General features: G+C 33.3%; 1 protein-coding gene across 10 annotated transcripts in view; it reads left to right on the top strand.

The window, feature by feature from the left end:
• heph (polypyrimidine tract-binding protein 1 heph) overlaps positions 1-20384 on the top strand; it is a 308076-nt gene that overhangs the window by 218792 nt on the left and 68900 nt on the right. For 2 of the 10 annotated variants that reach the window (XM_013322445.1, XM_013322438.1), the window contains exon 1: positions 13701-13920. The exons of the other annotated variants lie outside the window; for them this stretch is intronic. In XM_013322445.1, the coding sequence (XP_013177899.1) occupies positions 13837-13920 (84 nt within the window). In that variant the 5' untranslated portion in view covers positions 13701-13836. Of the gene's footprint in view, positions 1-13700; positions 13921-20384 lie in introns of those variants that run through there. 10 annotated transcript variants of the gene reach the window in all.

Here is a 20384-nt window from a genome sequence, read left to right as displayed (position 1 = left end):
TACTATGAATCTTTAAAGTATTTACACTAAGGCTGAAATTTATAGACGTCACTCAGACTTTTCTTTGACTTATCTTAAGAGTTTGACATTAATGGACATATGCTTAGCATCGAAGCACGAAAATCATTGACTTACCGAAAACTTACGTGTTTCTCGACTACTATTTTTATATATTTTTAATGATATGGTAATAAGACTTTAGTCGTACGCTTGAACGCTTTAGTTAATCGTACAAATGATTTGACATTAAATGTTCAAATAGTGGTAGTTTGTACGCATCCTGAGTTGCAACGGGATTGCATTGTCATCACATCTCAGTGCGCTCTACGTGACTCTATCTGCGAGTAATCCTCGGCCACCTGCTTTTCAAATCTTCTCAACGATTGTTCAATCTTTAGTATTAAAATTCTATTAACAAACTGGACATTTTTAATTCTTTTATTTCCCCATCTCAATATTGTTTGATAGATTGCAGAACGTCAATTACAATACACTTTAATTGTCTTAAAAATATTGTCCTAAATATGTATTTACATGAAACATTTGTGACAATTATTATTTTTATCAAACATAGTACAAGCAAACATATATATGTACATAACTTTTCCACATGTATGTAAAATTATTTAGATTTTACATTTCCCTTTTATAAAAAATATACTTTGTCATTTCTGCGAAGATATATGCGATTCCCGGAGATTCATAATTAACTATGCAAACCAAATAACCTACTCTCTTATAAGCAACCGGTCGGAACTAAAAACGTGGCGTAATTAAAAACACAGCAAACACGTTCCCGACTGACATTATATGAGAAGCAAAAACTGCTTACTCAGTGGTCCGTTGAAAGTATTCGCCCGGCTTATAAATAGGGGGCTTTCATCCGCTGAAAAAACACGTAAGTTAGCACGGCAGATCGCGTGTTACGGGACGTGTGGCGAGATGATCACGCTGCAACGTGACGTGGCACGCCGGAATGCGTACTATCAACGCTTTAACACGTACCATTACTTTAATTTTCTTTTTTTTTAATTCACAGAATTGTTTAGAGGAAAAATTAGTAGTGTAGCCCGTAGAAACTTAACAGACTTGTTCTATGCTAAGATTCCATCTTTAGATAGTATTCATTATTCTTTGTAGTACTATGGTATGATTGGGCCAATTAATTTCTCTTCTTACTTACCAGAAGTATAAAATAAATATACAGTGAAATCACAGAAATGATAAAATAAACGATAATATTTGGTTGAATTAAAGTGATTTGATCATCGCATGGTCTAAAGCAACTTTAATTGAATAACTCCGTGACAGCTCCTCCTCGGTTCTAACAATAATAATAATCTCAAGTCAAATTCCTTTTCATCAACAACTTTTTAATTTTGTCATGTTTTAATGAGAAAATTCAACGAACAGATACAATGCCTGTTTATTAATTTCCTATGGGTATTTAATTATTAAAGGAAGGGAATATCTTCTGACAATCTTTAGTTAATGAAATTTAACCGAAAATGTTTGCTTTATAAAAACAGTTTGCAATTCCTTTAGTTCGGAATAGAATGTACTTTATCAAGGGAGTCGAAGCATTTTTCATTTCAGTCGCGTTGCGTGATTCTTAAAGCTTTCGCTAGACGGTATTTTATTATGCTTTACTTTTATGGGACAATGAAATTCACGGAATATTTTGTTCATCATTTCGCACCACATATTTTACTGCTACTTCAAATGTTTTAATGTTTTGTTAAAATTAAATGCACCAAACGTTCTAAACTGATTCCATAATTTTCAACCAAATTTTTATATTTCTGTTTACCTGAATAAATATTAAAATACCACATTATCCTCTATAAACTTCCAGTTTTTAATTTGTTATGTCTAATAAATAGGCAGATCGTTAAACCACACTGATTCATTTTCCTTATCTTTAAACTAAGAAAGTCTCAGTTTTAGTCATATCGCAGATGTAAAATCGTAACGAATTTTTACTAAATTCTTCATGTGTCATTTAACATTTAATTATAACCTTTACATTGCAATCGCCGTATTTACGGGAAAGTTCGTTTCTATTAATTAACCGTAAAGAGGCACGCGCATCGAATCTACTATCAGAGTGGACGATTCGCCGGAAATGACGCAGAAAATTGCTCAGCCGCTCCATGTGGACGCAATATCCTACGACGACTTCCAATTATGCAGATTATCTCAGCGACGATACTCTTATTACAATGTTACTTACCTATACGCGAACCTCGACCGTGTACTTAAGAGTAATAGCAGTACGTTAATACCATCAGGAGTGGGTGAGGGCCTCTCGACTGTAATTAGACTCGTCGCAGCGCTCCCGTTCATGTTTTGTTTTGTTTAGTCTCATTGATGCAACGTTGATTCTCGCAAAAAGTGTAAATAGGAATCTAGGACAGATTCGATTTGCGTCGTTAGTCCAAAAAATATCACTTTTTAACTTAATTGACATCATAAGTGATGACTTTTTATTACAAAATTAATGTGACCGTGCGGTTTTTCGTGCTGTTATAATTATTTTTATTCGAATTATTTGATTCATTATAAGTAGTACCTTAATGATTCCTATCGTCTTTTACACTTGACAGAAACAATTTACTCTTTAACAGAGAATTTGTGTTAAGACTTTATACGTCTTACAGTCATCGAGGTGGTTTGACAGTTGCCTCTTCAAAAGATTTTACGACTTAAATTACGTTGTTATATAAAAATGTGTCGCTGCGCGCAAGATGTTTAGTCCACGTGCACAAGAGTGGAGCAATCTGCATAATGAGAAGTCAGAGGTTATTGCGCGGATCGGACAGAGTCGGCAATTTCCCGCCTCGATTGTTATAGAGCCCGCTAGAAGTACGTCGATGCTCGCATTGATTTCAATGCAGCTACAAGCCGTTGCGAATTTCTTTATTAACATATTCTCGATATAGAAGAGCTAACATCGGCATCTCTGTTTACATAATATAAATCCTAGCACCTAAGGGCTATTTTAATATTCTCATTTAAGTATTTTTACTCATTTCCACATTTAATCGCTATTATTAGTTTCAAGTTTTCTAGTTTTAGACTGTATTAGTTATATGCAAAAAGATTCACTTAAACCACGTTAAGTTGCAAATAAATTCTGTCGTAAGATTTAAGTTGAGGCTTAAAATAATTAACGCCGGACCACTTAATATCTCAATGGTCGCCGTGCGTTTTCTTTACTGTAAAAAGTTCTATAAAAGTTACAGGAATAATATCGCCTTACCAATTGCTTCGAAATTCTCCCAATTACCAGGCGATTGATGGCACCCCATAGCGACCTGTCACAGATCAAATTTCGTCGACTTCCCGCCCACTTCGGCCCTTAACGTCTCACATTTATCCCTTGGACCGTTGCCCGAAAGCATTTGACAGATGCCCGCTGAACTCCGTAACATCGAAAGGTTTTATTGACCGGTTATTATTTAATTTTATAGACATCCACTCTTCTTTCATAGGCTCTAAGACAGAGTTACGACATTATTGACGCGATTATTGGAAGAAATCTTTTCGCGACTGCGAATTGAAAGTGAAGTATCTTGAAAATGTTCTCATGTAGGTATATTTTGAAGACGGAAGGAAAGCACGTGTTTGTTTTGCAATTCCATCTATCGGAAAAAATGTGAAATAATATTAACATTAGTGTTTTGAACTCACGTATACCATCAGGAATATATTTTACTTTCTTCATAATTCGAATATTCTAAATGAAAACGTTTTTATTCTAAAGCTATAACCGAAAATACACATGTTTCCTCTATATGTGTATCGAAAAATTCACCTCAATAAATAATGTACTAACGACAATTTAGGTTTATATTTAATTTAATACAATCTATTATAGAAGGGCGACGAAAGCAGCGCGGGGGATGTCGACCGCAAGCCTGAATCGGTCGCACCAAACATTATTGTACTGGATAAAATAAAAACTGAAGAAGTGTCGCTCGGTGTTTTCGATCAAAGAAAATTACTAAGAGCGTCAGAGGCGTTTGGTCTTTTCTCCGGTATGAGCGGTCTTGAGCTCTATAAAATCCTTTTCCTCGCAACATATCGTTCTTTTCTTCCCAAATTGCGGCTGTCCCGCCGGCAGACACGTCCAGGTAATAACGCAATAAACCACTGAGAGCTTCCCCCTTGGAAAAGCGATCGAGTTTTCCTTCATCCTTACTAAAAGTAGTTGTCGCGCGATTTTTGTACTTTAAATGTTTGGAATATTGGAAAAATGACCTTATTTTGTTGTGATTAGTGTTTGTTTTCGCTTGTTGGGAGGTGGCGGAGTGAGCGAGGCTCGGTCGGGCGCGGTGCTTGACCGCAGCAACGTTTTTCGCGGTGCGCCTGCAACCCCGGGGCCATCACTTTGTGTAATTGAAAACTCGATGTGCACTTGTACGGAACACCCGCTTACAAATAAATCTTTTACAACCTTTAAGTATCGCTCACTATGTATGCACGCTGCTCCACGTATTTGTTTTTGTTATTGCGATACGTAACGATATTTTATTGATGCAGTAAAATTTTCTTCTTGTATATTGAACATATATTTTAAAATATAAAAAATACAAACATTAAGTTTGAATGCGTTGATTAATAAACATAACGTCTACGATGAATAAAGATATTAAAAAAAATATTTATTGATAAAAAAAATTATAAGGAACAATCTAGTATATGGAGTGTAAGTTAATATAATGTAGCAGATATTTTATTACTTTTAAACACAACATACAAACAAAAATCTTTTACTTAAAACCGCATGAGAAGAAAAAAGTTTTAACTAAAATAAATCCACTGAAACTGAAAAATTATGTAAGATTTGCGAATTAACGCAAAAATAGCAATTTCAAAATAATATTAATATTGGATCTCACTTAAAATATTACATCTAAAAGTAAGGAATATTAAGAAAAACAAGACGTATGAAAAACAATTTCGTCTTTATTACCTCTATTTTTCCATTTCCCGTATTTCCTTTTATTCGGTGCCGGTCCATGCCATTAACTAATCCCCACCCTCGTCTCCCAATGCACTGGCTAATGCATACCTAACAAAGCTGTTATTTTACTATTCTCAAATGTTCGAAAATCTGTTCATTTTGAACGGACGATGTCTTTGTGGTATTACATTCTTAATGCTTTTGTTTGTTTCGAGAAAAGTAACGCTAGTGGTTAGTTAACGTAGGTTTTCAATTTGCTTTTTCTCACTGCAGCTTCTGCAAGTCCGGGCGGAATTAAAAAACTTACTAAGTAATGTGGCAGTATTCTACATTTTTACCAAATTTTGTTAGGATCTCAGAAGTCATTTTGGATATACATTCCTAGTAACAAACATTCATCTATTCAAACTTTCGTGATAATATTAGTTAAATTAGCTTTTTGTACTATATCTTTACTAAGGGGCCACTTAGCACTTAATTAGCATGCAGTATTTAGGTATTTTTTTGATATTTCACATTCATGAATTGAGAAAGGTCTGGCTGACGTCAATCGACAAGTTTATCGCAACTTTTTTAATTTAATTACTATGATTAATTCATACGTCGATTTAATTTATCGCGGACTTTTATAATTATCATTTAATTATTTTCCTAATAAATATTAAATTATCAAGTAAATTTTTTAAGTTCATGTTGTGTTAACTTAAGTGTTACTTACTAAGTTGTGCTGATATGTAGACTTTGTTAAGATCTATTTATCACGATGCTGGAAGATTATATCCATTAAAGTAGATATTTTACTTTGAAACTTTTTCAATTTATAACGGCAGGCTCATTTTATTTTTTTTTCTAAAAGATTTTTCTCACTTTTAGTTTTAAACATTTAATTCAACATTTTTCTACGATACACAATACCAATTATCCAATTAAATATTTACTGTTTTTCTATGTAATGTAACAAACTATAAACTGTGTACAAAGCTTAAATAAATAAATAAAATAAGTATTATATTAAACGTATTCGGTTTAAATAGAAGCATTTTAATTCGAAATGCTATTATTGAATTTTTACTTGGAAACATAAATTCTTTTTTTGGCGATGAAATTTAAAACCAATTGAAACTGCTTTTAGTTAACAAGCAAGAAATCAGTTAAGGATAATATTATAATAAATTGCTACAACCAACAATAAGATTGAAAGAAGCCCGACAAGTAGGTATGAATGGTATTTATCGTGAGCTAGCCCGGGGCGGGTAAACCAACCGGCGGTAACTTCGTCATCGAACCTGAGACACCGAGACCCGGATAGAGCAGATTTTAATTAAGCGCAACTCTTTGTCAACTGCTCCTTTTTATTTTGATGAGTAAAGGATATTATTTAGGTAGCGCGCTTGCTGTTTATTCAATGAGAGACCTCGCTTGCCGCTGGAACCGTACTTTTAGAATTTCGTGCAAAATACAATTAATTTCTAGCATTTTATAAACTTGTTCCAACCAGAATAGGTTGCTATCTCAATTTTAATTGTCTATTTTCGTCAACTATTATTGCATAAAGTTATCTTTTAATTATCACTGTTGCTATTGTTTTTGCTGCTTTGTAACATACAACTATGACATAATGACGTAAAAACTTTGGTACTTTTATGAGTAGTGATTAGCCGTTTATTGACATCGTAGGATGTGATACATCACTTTTATTGATTTTCGAATATTTAACGGTTAGTATGTTTGATACTTACTTTAATTGCTCATAAAGAATAAATGTCATTAATTTGGTAATATTTATTTTGTTTCAGGTACGTTGTTATTCATCATTTATTTACCAGGCTAGTGTAAGTTTTAGCTATAAAATATGAAAACTTTAAATAGGTACTCCATATTGTAGATTACAACGGTATTAAACTTGTAAAATTGAGCCCTCGTAGAACTTACAAACGTAGCACCGTAGCTACGATGTTGTAGCGACCCCCATTCGTAGTAAATCTTTTAATCTCTTTACAATGGTCCACTGTCATAAATTTGACATCTGTGACTTTTTTATTACGATATTCGAAAACGTGTTCCTCCCCACGGTATGATAAAATCGTATTTTATGGACGCGGAGCAGTTAGTTCATTATTTTACTTCGTTTTATCTATTAAATCGACGTTAAAGCCGTGACGTCACGAAGCGCGAAGCGTCGTGTACATATCAGAATTGTCGGTTGGCTTTAATAAATTTTGTATTTGGTTCAGTGTCGTTTTACAAAAGGAAATCTTTTGGCACATTCAACAAAAGCGAAGGAAGAATGTACGAGTCTTGAATAAGTTATACTTATAAAACTCTTTTGATAAAATAAACATTTTAAGTATGCAAAAAGATTATTTGATCGGACAAAAGAGGCTTCAGGTTAATGTTCACATTATGATTTCAATATATTTTCCATCGCAAGTGGTCCTATTTAAGGTCACGACGGCGAGGGTTGGCCGATGAATAGATAAAATCCATCCGCTTAACTTCGGGGCCCTACCATGAGTTGACGAATCTCGATAAAATGCAAACAACGCTATTATGTGATATTGAATTTATAATGCTAATCGATTCTCTTTCTACCTCGGCCGTTTCCAAATTTTCCTGCCTCTTACTCTTTTAAAAATTATTCTTACGCTTTATACAAACGTGTTATACGTTAAATGTTTTTCAAAGGCTTTTATTTACAACAATCGTAGTTTTATCAATTAAATTATTCTTTTGTCATTTTTGTTTTCAAAACATTTATTTCTAAAATGTAAATGGTTGGATACAACCGCAGTGCGTTGTTACTATTGGAGTAAACACTCTTTATTGAAATAAGTGTAATTTTCTTTTAATTTAGTTGTCTTAGATTCAAATGTAATTTAATAAATAAAATAAGTTCATAAACGATCAGCGACATACATAAATTAATCGTATTTATTAACCTGAAATCAGTGGAATAAACGTCAATGGTAATATCAAAATTAGTTTCTTAGATATTCATAGAATGTTTAACGTTCAACCAGCTTTGTGTTAAACGACTAATTGAGTAAAGTATCTTCCTTGAGTTCAAATAACTTAGTATGTTAGAGCCCTTGCCTTAATTATTCACTTTACAATGTGCTTTGAAAGAAAAAGGATGTATGTTTTGAAACACATTTAATATAGTACATATGATGTAAGAAATAAAGTCTAATTTGTATTGACATAACGTTTTCAATGGTTTATCAAAGTAATTTATTTATTTAAATATATCTAAAATATCGAATATTAATACTTTTGTCGACAATATTTAAAAATACCATTGTATAGAATCAACTCATACTGTAGTTTGTATATATTTTCTCTTGCGAAATAATACATAAAAACTTTTCGCACTTTGCCTCCTAACAAACTATATAGGAAATTCAAAATAGAAAGTAACTGACACATTGAAAGAAAACATTTACGCGTTAAACGAACAACTCAGAGCAGAGCGGAGATTTGGTATATCATTATTACAATTTACGACATTTACATTTTCACTTCGCTCTTTTATATCCCACTTCCACAAGGCAATATAAGTATGAATTATTTTAGCGCCTACTACATTTTTCCTCCAATGTCGCGATGTAACTGTTTGAACACACGCACGTTCGCTTTACTGAGGGTTATTGAGACTAAAATCTCCGTTTAAAACATATTGTTATTTCTGTTTTATCAAATATGACAGGGATGACGATATGTTTTCTACAGAGATTTTGTTCTTTTGCGCTATCTGTACATCGGTTAAGCTTCTACTGACTTTCTAGGCTCGAGTCAACAAACGCCATCTAGAGCCCTATAACATAACTATTCACCGCTATCATTACGACCTCTATCGCAAATTAACGATCTGCAAAATAGGTCATGTCTGTGAGTGAACTATTATACATTATCGCTTAAACGAAGATCATTGTTATTAATTAAATTTTATTCTAAAATTATTAAAAAATGTTTCAACAATTTGATTTTAAAAAGCTTAATCGTTATAATGATAGCTGTGGGATTACAAATTTTAAATAAAACAAAATTCTGAAGTAATAAAATTTATTTTAGTCATTGAAAGAAATTAACTTCGATTATTGGAAACGCAGGAAAGTTTCAATTTAGCCGCTATACCAATTAAAGCTTTACAGGTTATTTAGCAATTAATAAATGCACAAACAAACAACTATAGTCGTAATTACGTTGGCCAGCTTCGCTGACAATATTTTAAATGAGCTGTTATTTCGCCCGGCGACTTTGCAGCTAGTCGAGAACTTATCGCACGTAGGAAAAATACACTCTCTGATATTGCGACACTCTCTTAATACTGATTCTTATTTTTTTTCTTTTCTCAACTCTCCGCGTATTTTTATGCTCATCCTCGAAACTTTTGCAATCCACTTATATCAGCCGTGAAACGCTAAGCAAATACAAAAAGTTTTCATGTTTAATCTGAACACTTTAAGGATTTTCATTGAAATATCGCGGCCGCGTTTACTTTAAGTAATCCGTCAGATTTTTTTTTATTTATATCCAATTCTAAACAAAGAGTATATTCTTCTCGAGGCTTAACCTTTTTAGGAATTTATTTCCTTTTTTAAAAAATTTTGGATTTATTTTTTTAAATTTGTACGTAATGCTTTCCTGTTTATTTTTGTATTATTACACCGCTAAATTCATTTTTAAATATGATATAATTTCCAAAGTCACATACGAAATAATACTATAAAAACTGACTTTCAGAAGCTTATCAAATGTATTCTCGCCTAAATAAATTATTGTATATTTAATCACCGCGGAAGGTAAACAATGAGCTTCGGGGCTTTGGGGCTCACGTTCCCTTTCTAAGAAATTTGATATATAGACGAGTGAAATAATTCCTCCCGTCGTACAATACATCCGCGACCACGCACACTCGCTGGGAATTCTTATCTACCAAACGCAGCATTTTGATTACGAAACGAATATTTAAACAAACCTTTCGCTCCGTTCCTTGTATCCCCACTTGTATAATAATTTATGCATAATATATTATCATTACCAAGGGTATTCCTATGTTTTTACTATTTCACACATCCGCCTTTATCCGGATTACTCAGCCACCATAAAAGTGAAAAGTATGCTGTCAAGACGGCAGCAATTTTTTACGACACGAGTTCTTTTTTGTTACATTATTCATTAAATGCATTAGTAAGATAAAACTGAAGTTGTTTTAAGTTATTTCCTTAAGAATATTTTTTTTAAATAATCTTACTTCTTACTAATATTATAAATGCGAAAGTTTAGATGGATGGATGCTTATTAGACGGTACCTCTAAAATGGTCTAACAGATTTTGATTAAATTTAGCACAGATTTAGAACGTAGTCTGGAGGAACACATAAGCTACTTATTTCATCATCATCAGCTCACGTCCCCACTGAGGGGCTCGCAACCTACCCTAAATCAAGGGTGACTAGGCCTCATTCAACCTTGTTGACCCAGTGCGGGTTGGTTGACTTCACACATATCTTTGAATTTCTTCTCAGATATTCGCAGGTTGCATCACGATGTTTTCCTTCATCGTAAAAACGTCGAAATAAATGTACATATGTAAATCGGAAATCGAAAAACACATTGGTACACGGCGTGATTCGAACCCAGGACCTGCAGCTTGCAAGTCAAGTACGGCTATTAATTTAGTCCTTTTAAATTCTGCGCGGACGTAGTCGCGGGCAATAGATAGTTAATTAATATACTAGTAATAAAGCACACATATTAAACAATTAACTCTTATTAACAACAATATGGATTGTTTCCTGCGTCTAATCAAAGGTGTCAACTTGTAAATGGCTTTAGTCACCAATTATATTCTCTTAGACAGATGTCTTGCCATCAATTAGATAAACATTAGCCAATGTCATGATACTTATTAGTGTTGATAATGAACTGTTTGATTTGGGCCAAGTTATCCCGAGCTGGTATCTGGGTGAGTATCGATCGTATCCCGCACTCATTCCCATCATTTATTCATCAGTCCATGAATACTTAAATTCAATCGTGAGCTAAGCAACAGCCCGACTTAATGATATTGTAGTTATTCCGATAGAGGATAGTGATCCTTATTAGTTAAATCAATTTTGTATTTAATTAACCCTTTATGTTGTCATTTTTTTTTTAATTTTATATATTACTAGATTTCGCAAACGACACCGTCCGCGTGTCATTAAAAATAACTTAATTAGTGACCTTCCGTTTACATATGTTCAACATCTATGACAAATTTAATCAAGATCTGTTAAGTTGTTCTGGAGATATTATCTTCTAACGAACTGTCTCATTTATAATATTAGTATGATTTTTATATTAACGATATAAAAACAATAATTGTAGCAAAAAAAAACCATTCTATTTGATTATAACGAAGAGGCAAACGAACTACTAAGGTACGATTGGGTTCTATAGACACTCCAAGTCCTAATTTTTCATCTTTTTTAATTATAAATAACTGAGAGAGAGATTTGCCTCTTGTTATAACAGTAATATCGTTATAGTTTCATATTATACTTTTATTGTTATTGTATTTGTAATAATAATAATAGTTTCAAACTAACGTAGTTGTAAACAAGATCCGCTTTGTCATACTTTATAGGTATGCGCGGAAGCTAATAAAGTAAAACTTGAATATTGTCTTCAAGTTGTGTCTGTGGCGCGGCTATCTAAGGAACAAGTTACGAGAATTTACGGTTAGTGTTTTCGATTTTATAGAGTTCTTCCACACTAATACCTTCAGCGAACTACACAGACGCTCTAACCGTAAACTTTATCGCGCTTACTACATTTGGGGAATGAGTATCCTCGATATATGGTCATATATTCAAGTACTTCCTTCAGTCGTCTTTATGTAGGCCGCTTCGCGAAACTGTTATTGCCCTTGCCAAAAAGAAACTTACCTAAATTGTTTCCACATTCAGCTATCCTATATTGATAATGTTTATTTAGTTTCTATACTAAATGCCACACTAAATACGTCTAAATTTTTAGTGACCACTTAAACAAATGTTTGGCAGATAACGTATAATATTGTTTTCTCACTTTTAAGCAGTTGTAGCATTTTACTACATAAAATAACTACTGGACCGATAATTATTATTATTTATTCCGCGCGATGAAACCGCAGACTTAAGCTAGTTCATGAATAATTTAACTTTAAAGGAAATGATGTGAAGATTATCGTAGTCTTAATTTTAAATGTTTGTTAAACAAAGATTAGACAAAATGGAAGTGAGCATTATGGCTCAATTCCCCGACACAGCTAATGGCCATTCAGAAGTTGAACAGCGAGTTGAGAACATTTATCACTTACTTCTGTAAAACAAAACATTGTAAGAAAACAAGCGGCCGCAGAACATTAGGAGCATATGTAAAAAGCAACGCCAACTGAAAGATTACCATTTCAAACGAGAAAATGGACAGTTTGAAAATTATCATGTTCTAGTAATTCTGATATCCTTATACATTTTTACTCACTGAAATAGCGAAGTGACCGTTGCCCATAGACATACGCAATTGCATATGCGTTGCCTACCTTCAATAGATTACATTAAACAATATGTAATTTATTAATTACAAAAACAAAAAAATACTAAATTATTACGATTTTCTATTGAAACAAAGGCAAAAAAATTGATAGATCGTTTTTAATAGTGATATTTTTCATTGAACTTCTAGCCACGTAGATGTCTTAAGTCTAGATGTGGCTTTATGTATGCAGGAACCGACATTGATTACCGGACAGATGCGTCTGCAATTGGAATCTAATCTCACCGGCCGCGCCGGAACAACGTTGCCGGACACCGTGTAATTGACAAACGTTTCGAATATTTGCCAATATCAGTTAGTCCGGCAATCGTTTTAACATGCCGCCACCGTGTTGTAACACTATTGAAAAATCTCTCGTAACATGTGTAGTGACCGCTTTGAATATGCTATCGATAACTTTGCAAAATAAATTTTAGACTTAGCAGCGCTTTGTTACCTTTTTCCACTAAATAAATTCTCAAAAAGTCCTAAAAATAAAATTTATTCGATTTCTATTAAACGATACAATTAAGTAAATTAATTTTAAGGAATTGATTTAAAGACAACATAAGAAAATTTAAAGAATTTAAATAACAAAAATGTGAATAAAATCATATTTCAACATAAGAATGCCAGAGGATAAAATGTCAACAGCACGTATTCTGGGAAGCAAAGCGAAAGAGCTGAGAGTTTCCGTAGTCAATTCTTGTCGTTTGACACCTCCGCTTCACTGGCCCGCACTAGTAGCATAGTACCTCCGTTGAGATTATCGCACTGAATACACACGTGAACTTACATATTTATGTTACTTTAACACTTTTTATTTAAAAGTAGCATGAATTTTTTGGCAGCAATGTTGGTGCAATATCCAAAAAAAAACTTTTTAACCTGTTTCGATCGATTACCTTTTTGCAATTTAATAACGAAAAAAAAATTGTACGAATAAAATCTAATGATTTTGTTATTAATTAAAAGTTATCAAAAATAAATAAGCATATTTTTTTATTACTAAATGTTAAAAAATTATAACGTTTTCTTCCTTAAAATTTATTTTTAAATATATATGTGAAAATGAATGCTGGCAGAATTTCACCTTGTCCCTTTGCCTCAAAAATATTTAAAAAAGCAAGTGTCAAAACTAAAATGATAGTCAATTATTTTTGGAGGTAACTACGAAAATTGTGTTTGTTTGCGTCTTCTTGTCAGTTGTCTTTAAAACTTATCAAGTTCGCGTATGATATCCGCGCTGTGTATTTTTTTTGTAATTTACGCATTTAACAATAACTTTATGAAATAGCCAAAGTTAAAATGGTTTTTAGTTTGAGTGAATTATTATCCAGTCTACGATATATTCATGACGAACGTAACGCCCAAGGGAACGCCGATCTCGAGGTACTTATTTTTATCTACTTAATTTTGATAAATTTTCGGGTACGGCCACATTTCTTAAACTATTTTAGTGAGTTCATGAACGTTTTACCTAATAATGTTATTATTACAAATTTTTATTTTAGTGGTATTTTTATACCTTCAAAACTACTTCTACAGAAAGGTAAAAATAATATTAAATTGTCGCTTTTTATAATTTTACATAATTTAAATATTTGATGACAAAATTTGATCTTGTAATTACCTTCACATCAGGACGATCAGTTTTTTTTTTAAATAATGGTATATGTGCGCCTCAAAAGCTTTCGAGTTGCTAAGTATGTGTAATTGACTTTCTTTTAATCCTTATACTTTCATGGTTATTTTTTTCCTTTTGAACAAAGCAAGTGGTAGTCGATGAAATAATTACTATACTTACGTACATGGGTATATATAGATACATTTATTGCTTGTTACAAAGTTTTCGGTTTTTGTAAAATACTTTAAAAGTATAAAGTTACAAATATAGTACTTATGTGTATGGAAGAGTTTTACCCGACAGAGTTACATAAATAATTCCAAAACCATTGCGACATGGGTTTGTAATCCAATATTACTAACATCTGTGTCTTCTAAAAATAGTAGCATTATAATAGTTATATTAAGAAATGAATTTAATTGAAATATGACCATATTTGTTATTTTTATTATGTATTTATATGTACTTGTTTTGATAAATATTTAACGTGTACATAAATTCTACTAGTATTAGTTTTTTTTTAGCACAACGTATCGTTAAAAAATTTGATGAACATAGCACAAAGATTATAAAAGTATTTTAACAATTTCGGATTTATTAATTTTCAGTCTATGAGGTGTGGACAACATTGACTTGGATAGCCTCATTCGCGATGTCACTGTAAGGGCATTAATCATTCTATGGTTACGTATGTTGTGAACACCTGAGAGGCTCCACTGTTCCCCCACAATACGCTCGATACTTTTGTGTCGAGTACCAACGTTAAGTGTGCTCTTGGACATATGTCCGCTTTTACCTTTATTATATTTACGGACGGCGTCGCTTTTTATGCGCCGTGAAGCTTATCATGGTACTTACAAGGTCCACTGTCTCATTAACGAGTTGAATATATAATAAATACCAATATTATACTCGTTGTTTTTTATCGGAGGACCTAGGTATGTGAGGACAAAGGTGTAATGCTTGTTTTTATCAGTTAAATGACACGTATTTTATATTTTTGTGCCGTGCTTTCAACTTTAATGTTTGAAGATAGCGCAATTCACAAAGTCAAATAACATGACCTTAGGATTGAAGTTAGGTTTAAATTTAAAGATTGAATTTCTGGTGACCAGTAAATCCAATCATGTCGCAAGGAAAGGTATTTGAGTCATCAATCAGATTAGCTTAGTCACCAATCTAATGATATTACAAGGGATTTATTTTTAAGGCCTTATAAAATCCAATCACAAAACCAATTCAGGCATTGAGTCATTAGTTAATTAAATTAATAAATCGCCTTAAATCGCGCCCGCCGTATTTTGAGCCGCTATTTGAAAAATTATTTCGTCCTCGCTTTTCGCAAACTCTAATCGCAATTGTTTCGCAAATCCAATTTTAAATTTCAACTAGTGAAACTGCTGAAAGCATTAAACGTTAATGTACCGACAATATTCCCGAGACGGTCTCCCGTAAAAACTTCGACCGCTGGTCCTGTTGCAACTTAAGGACAATTCCACACTAGATGTAATAATCATTTTATACTCTTTATCCATTATTCTACCTAAAAGCATAACAAAAGAATTTGTCTGTCGTCGTAAAATATATGTCTCCCGATAATTATAAAAGCTTGAGTTCATATGCATGACTGATTTCTTTTTCTTCTAAAAGTCGAGCGATATTATCGCGCTCTGTGTGCAAGCTCCATAAATGCTAACGGCAGCATGCACTTCCACATTGTTTTTAAAAGTTAATTTCAATAACCGGGCAAGTTTGGCGACAGCGCGTCGTTTGTTGGTCACCCAGTACTGAACTTTTGAATCGACTTATTACCCAGCGTTGGCACTATAAGTATTTTATTGTGAACAACGAAGCTATTTATAAATAAGTTTTCAGCTAGAAAACTTAAAGAAGGACTTCTTGTTACACCATTGTTGTTAGTGTTTCTTTATTTAAATTATGTCTATGTATTTTTGTTACTATTAGTTTGTTTATAACATCGTCAGATAAGTAAACTACCGCATATCGTCTTTCGACCACATAACAAGCAATTGCAATTGTCAAGCATTAGTTTTTGGTTTAAAACAAAAGAGTAACTTGTCTATAGATAAACGTATATATAGAAATGATTTTCCATATTGCAATGCCGGGGGGGTAGTCCGCGATAATTCCACTGATGCGAACATTATTAAAATATCGCAACAGATCGTACTAATAAATTGAATTACTTTCCCAGATAACTTTGTTAGCCGGGCGAGCAGATCGCCGATGAGGAAAACAAATACTTTTCTTTTATACGCTGATTAACTTGCTATCGTAATATCAATTTCCATGAAGACTTTAAGCATCATTAAATCAGTAGACCGGGTAAATAACAATTTTTCGAATTTTATTCTGCTGCTTTTTTAACTTCATAATTAATCGGAAACCAGTAAAGTCAAGACTAAGAATATAAGCCGATAGAAAAAGAACCACTAAAGCGATCTGGTAATTCTTTTAACAGCGTTAAATTTCCTAGCTTTTTTTTTCTTAATTACGCGACTGAGTATTCCGTCTTAAATAAACATATAATGTTACGAGTTGTACATTGGATGCGGAGAGGTTAGTAAATGAATAGGCCAGACTCCACAATGATGTAGTTTACTTTCATCTGCATTACGTGAATGTGGTCGCAGTATATCTAAATAGCGGACTAAGCATTCCGTCTGTCTGTATCACAGCCTATGTTGGGATGAGTGTACAGTTTAATAAACTGAGATAATATGTTGTATAAGGTTAAATAAGTATATTAGACAAGACAAGTATATTAATTAGTATACGACAGACCGCCAGGTTCCATCCACACCATCTCGATGTCTGGCAATCCACAACCGTGCGGTTTCTGTCTGTCTGTCCTCGGCGGTATTTCCAAACCCCTACGACTTAGGGTCCTTCAAGAAGCTAGCTTATCATCATCTCAAAGCCGGCAACGCATCTGCGGTTCCTCTGGTATTGCTGATGTCCATGGCCGTCGTTGAACACCTCGGTGTTCCCGCTGCTCGTTTGCCAGCTTCTGTTATGAAAAAAGTAACGTGTTAGTACCTCAAAGTCTATCTTCTTTTAAAATAGTTTACTATAATTATCAGAGGAAAAAGCCATCGCATAATTACAGTGTAAATTTAACGGCGGCCGGTAATACAAACACACGAATTGCACACTTTTCCACCAATTAATAATACTCGAGTTAAACGAACAACAGAACCCTCCCCATCATCGTTCGAATAAACGCGTCAATGTTTACCCGACACATCGGCCGTGCATCAATTAAATATATATTACTTGGCAGGCGTGCGGACGTCCGTTCGTTTGCATTGTTCGGCTTCAGCCCAATCGCACCGGCTACGGCCCTCGCTCGGTTTTGCTTTCAGCTTTATATGAATTTTTCATCATCGCTCAGTTATGGTACGTTTCAACATAAAAGATTTACCAGCGAAAATGTGTGGATTAAGTAAATTAAAATGTACGAGTTTTTTTTTACAAGTAAATTGTTACTTTTTTAGGCAAATTATGTTTCTTTGGCACAACCTGTAATGAGAATTAATTGAAATATCCGTAGCATTAAAACGAAAGATTAAAGTAACCAAAAGACCGCTTCAGTGTCGATTGACAATATGTATACTTTAACTAAACTTTAACGTTTGTTATCTTTGATATTTTTGTGTCAACTTTCATTTGTTTAAACGACAAGATATCTACAGAATACAATATAACTTCTTGCTATCTAAAGGCATATCGGCAGCGGTTCGATTGTTTACACGAATATTTCATAGCGCAGAAGACTGCATATTTTAGACATACCGTTTGCTTGTTCCGATATGTTTATCTTGCTCTCATCTCGATATATTTATTGCGGAAAGCCACGATCGGGATCTTTCCTTATTGGTTCCTACTGGGGAAGTAATCGCCTCCGTCTATTTATTGCTATTGAATTTTAATGTTAATTTCAGCTGGTTTTTTTTGCGGACCAAATGGAATTCGGTTCCTTCATTACTTTAATTTGAAAAATTGGTTTTAACATTTTTTTTATTTACACTCATTTTATGAATCATGAAGCTATCTCCGCATATTTAAAATAATAAAATAAATAGATGCCTTTTGTCTGTCCTGTGCGCTTTTGTTAAAAAAACAATAAGAAAATTCCGTTAATTTCACATTTTTTTTAGTCTTTGAATGACCATCAAAGACGCTCCTTAGCGTAGATACAGTGTGTGAAAAGAACACTTAGTACATATTGAAGTAATCACTTTTGCTTAAGTTCCGTTTCGATTTTTTATGTCGTAGTAATTTTTAGAAATTATATTTTAACCATACTTTTAACATTATTTTTACTGCATTGTTAACATGCATACAGATTAAAGCTTTGCAATGGTATTGTTCTTGGTTATGTTAACATGTTCTAGTTTTTAAAAAATATTTAGTAAAGTACGAATTAAGAACAAGGAAAGTTGGAATGTAGAATTTTTGGTGACGTTAAAACGTCTTAAAATTAAAGTGGTTGGGTTAATCAAACGTATAACGATGTAAAATCATTATCAAAACCAATATCTTTAGGGATTTTATTGATATATGTTTAATCGTAGTCATGGCACTCTGGCTAATACATATTTGTAAATGTAAATTTTTAAATTGACACAGCAATAGAGAAAAACAACAGTTAAGAAAACGTTACTTTATCCCACCTGTCTCCTTTGTAACACGATGTACCAACATAAAAGAAACAATTTACCTCGAAATTAATAAAATTACATAGGTATTTATATATGTGCGCAATTTTCCGAATGTTGGCTTTTCATCAGCATGGTAATCGTGCAAAAATATTGGTTGAAACGACCGCGCCGCACCTGCCTAGAATTAAATAAAAATAACCCCAGTGAAATGAGCTCCGCGTGTCATTTTTATTTAGTAGTTAAAGCCCGTGCTCCTCGCCTAAACTTTGCACGTATAATTAAAAAGCCTAATTTTATTATAATTAGTTTTGTTCACGTGTTACAATACGAATTTGTTTGTTAAACGATTATAGTTCATTTAGAGTTGTTGAAGTACATCTTAAAATACAACGGAGATACATTCACTTAATAAATTACTAAGAATTAAAAAAAAAACTCATGTCTGAAATAATTCGAAATGGCAATTCGTGAAAGATGAAGGAAAACTATAGTAGTCACAACATCGATACATTGTTGCTAATTGGGCTTACTTACAAAATAACCTAGATGCCAATTTGGCTAACGAACTGCGAAATTACGGCAGTATGTCTGTCTTTGTTTCTGTATCTTCACGGTTTACGGCATATGTTAGGCGGCAGTCGTAAAAATGCGGTGGCCGTGTTTTACACTGTGTAAAGTTGTGACGGCAACGTCGAACGAGAAAGAATTATCTGACGAACAGATAATCAATCTATGGTTTAACTATCGCGGAATTAATAACACTTTATAAATTTCTTTTTTTGAATGTATTTGAGAAGACCAAATGTAAGAAATACATTTCGTATGTAATTTTTAATTGTATATTTTGAATTGTTTCGTGCTTGTTCAAGTTGACTCGCGGGCGCAGTCAAACTATCGAAAATAAGATGTTATATCCAAGTGTTCACGTAAGAATCGCTTATGCGATCCAAATAACGCGCCCGCGGCCTAGCGTTTAACGAGGACTAACACTTGTAACTCGGTTGAAATTTGGTATTTTAAATATTCATCATATTAAAATACAATCCCCAATGCTGTAATGTATGAAAGTAATCGGTTTCAAGTAAAAAGAATACATGTGGAAACCAAACAGTCATATATTCGAAGGAGAAGTTTACCAAATGTTACGCTTACGCGTGGATTAAATTAGGTCGTATGATGCCGCCATCGTATCGAAATGTTTCTACCCACTTTTAGATTAACGCACAAACTATCGACAGTAAAAACGTCCGGTGGCGGTTACGTTGCTTGCCGTCCCGCGTCTATTGCGATTTATTACAATGGGAATGGTCGTATTCGGGACCCACTGCGGCCCACTAGATGTTTTTACACACAAATAAATTTTCTCGGCACCCGTACTCTCTTAGAATTGTGTATCGAATTCCCATATTGTATATTGCTCGAAAAATTGTACCTTTAAGTGTCGCGAGCTTCATAACTAACGTTTAATAAATATCTTATAAAGTATTTTATTGTGGGTCATTACAGTTTACACGAGTACTTGACATTTATCTAAGTAGTTGTTT

The sequence above is a fragment of the Papilio xuthus genome, unplaced genomic scaffold (genome assembly GCF_000836235.2).
Source record: "Papilio xuthus unplaced genomic scaffold, Pxut_1.1 DF825928.1, whole genome shotgun sequence".
In the NCBI taxonomy this organism is placed as follows: Eukaryota; Metazoa; Arthropoda; class Insecta; order Lepidoptera; family Papilionidae; genus Papilio; species Papilio xuthus.
Note: the sequence above shows the minus strand (reverse complement) of the source record. Positions and strands in the feature narration are given on the sequence as shown.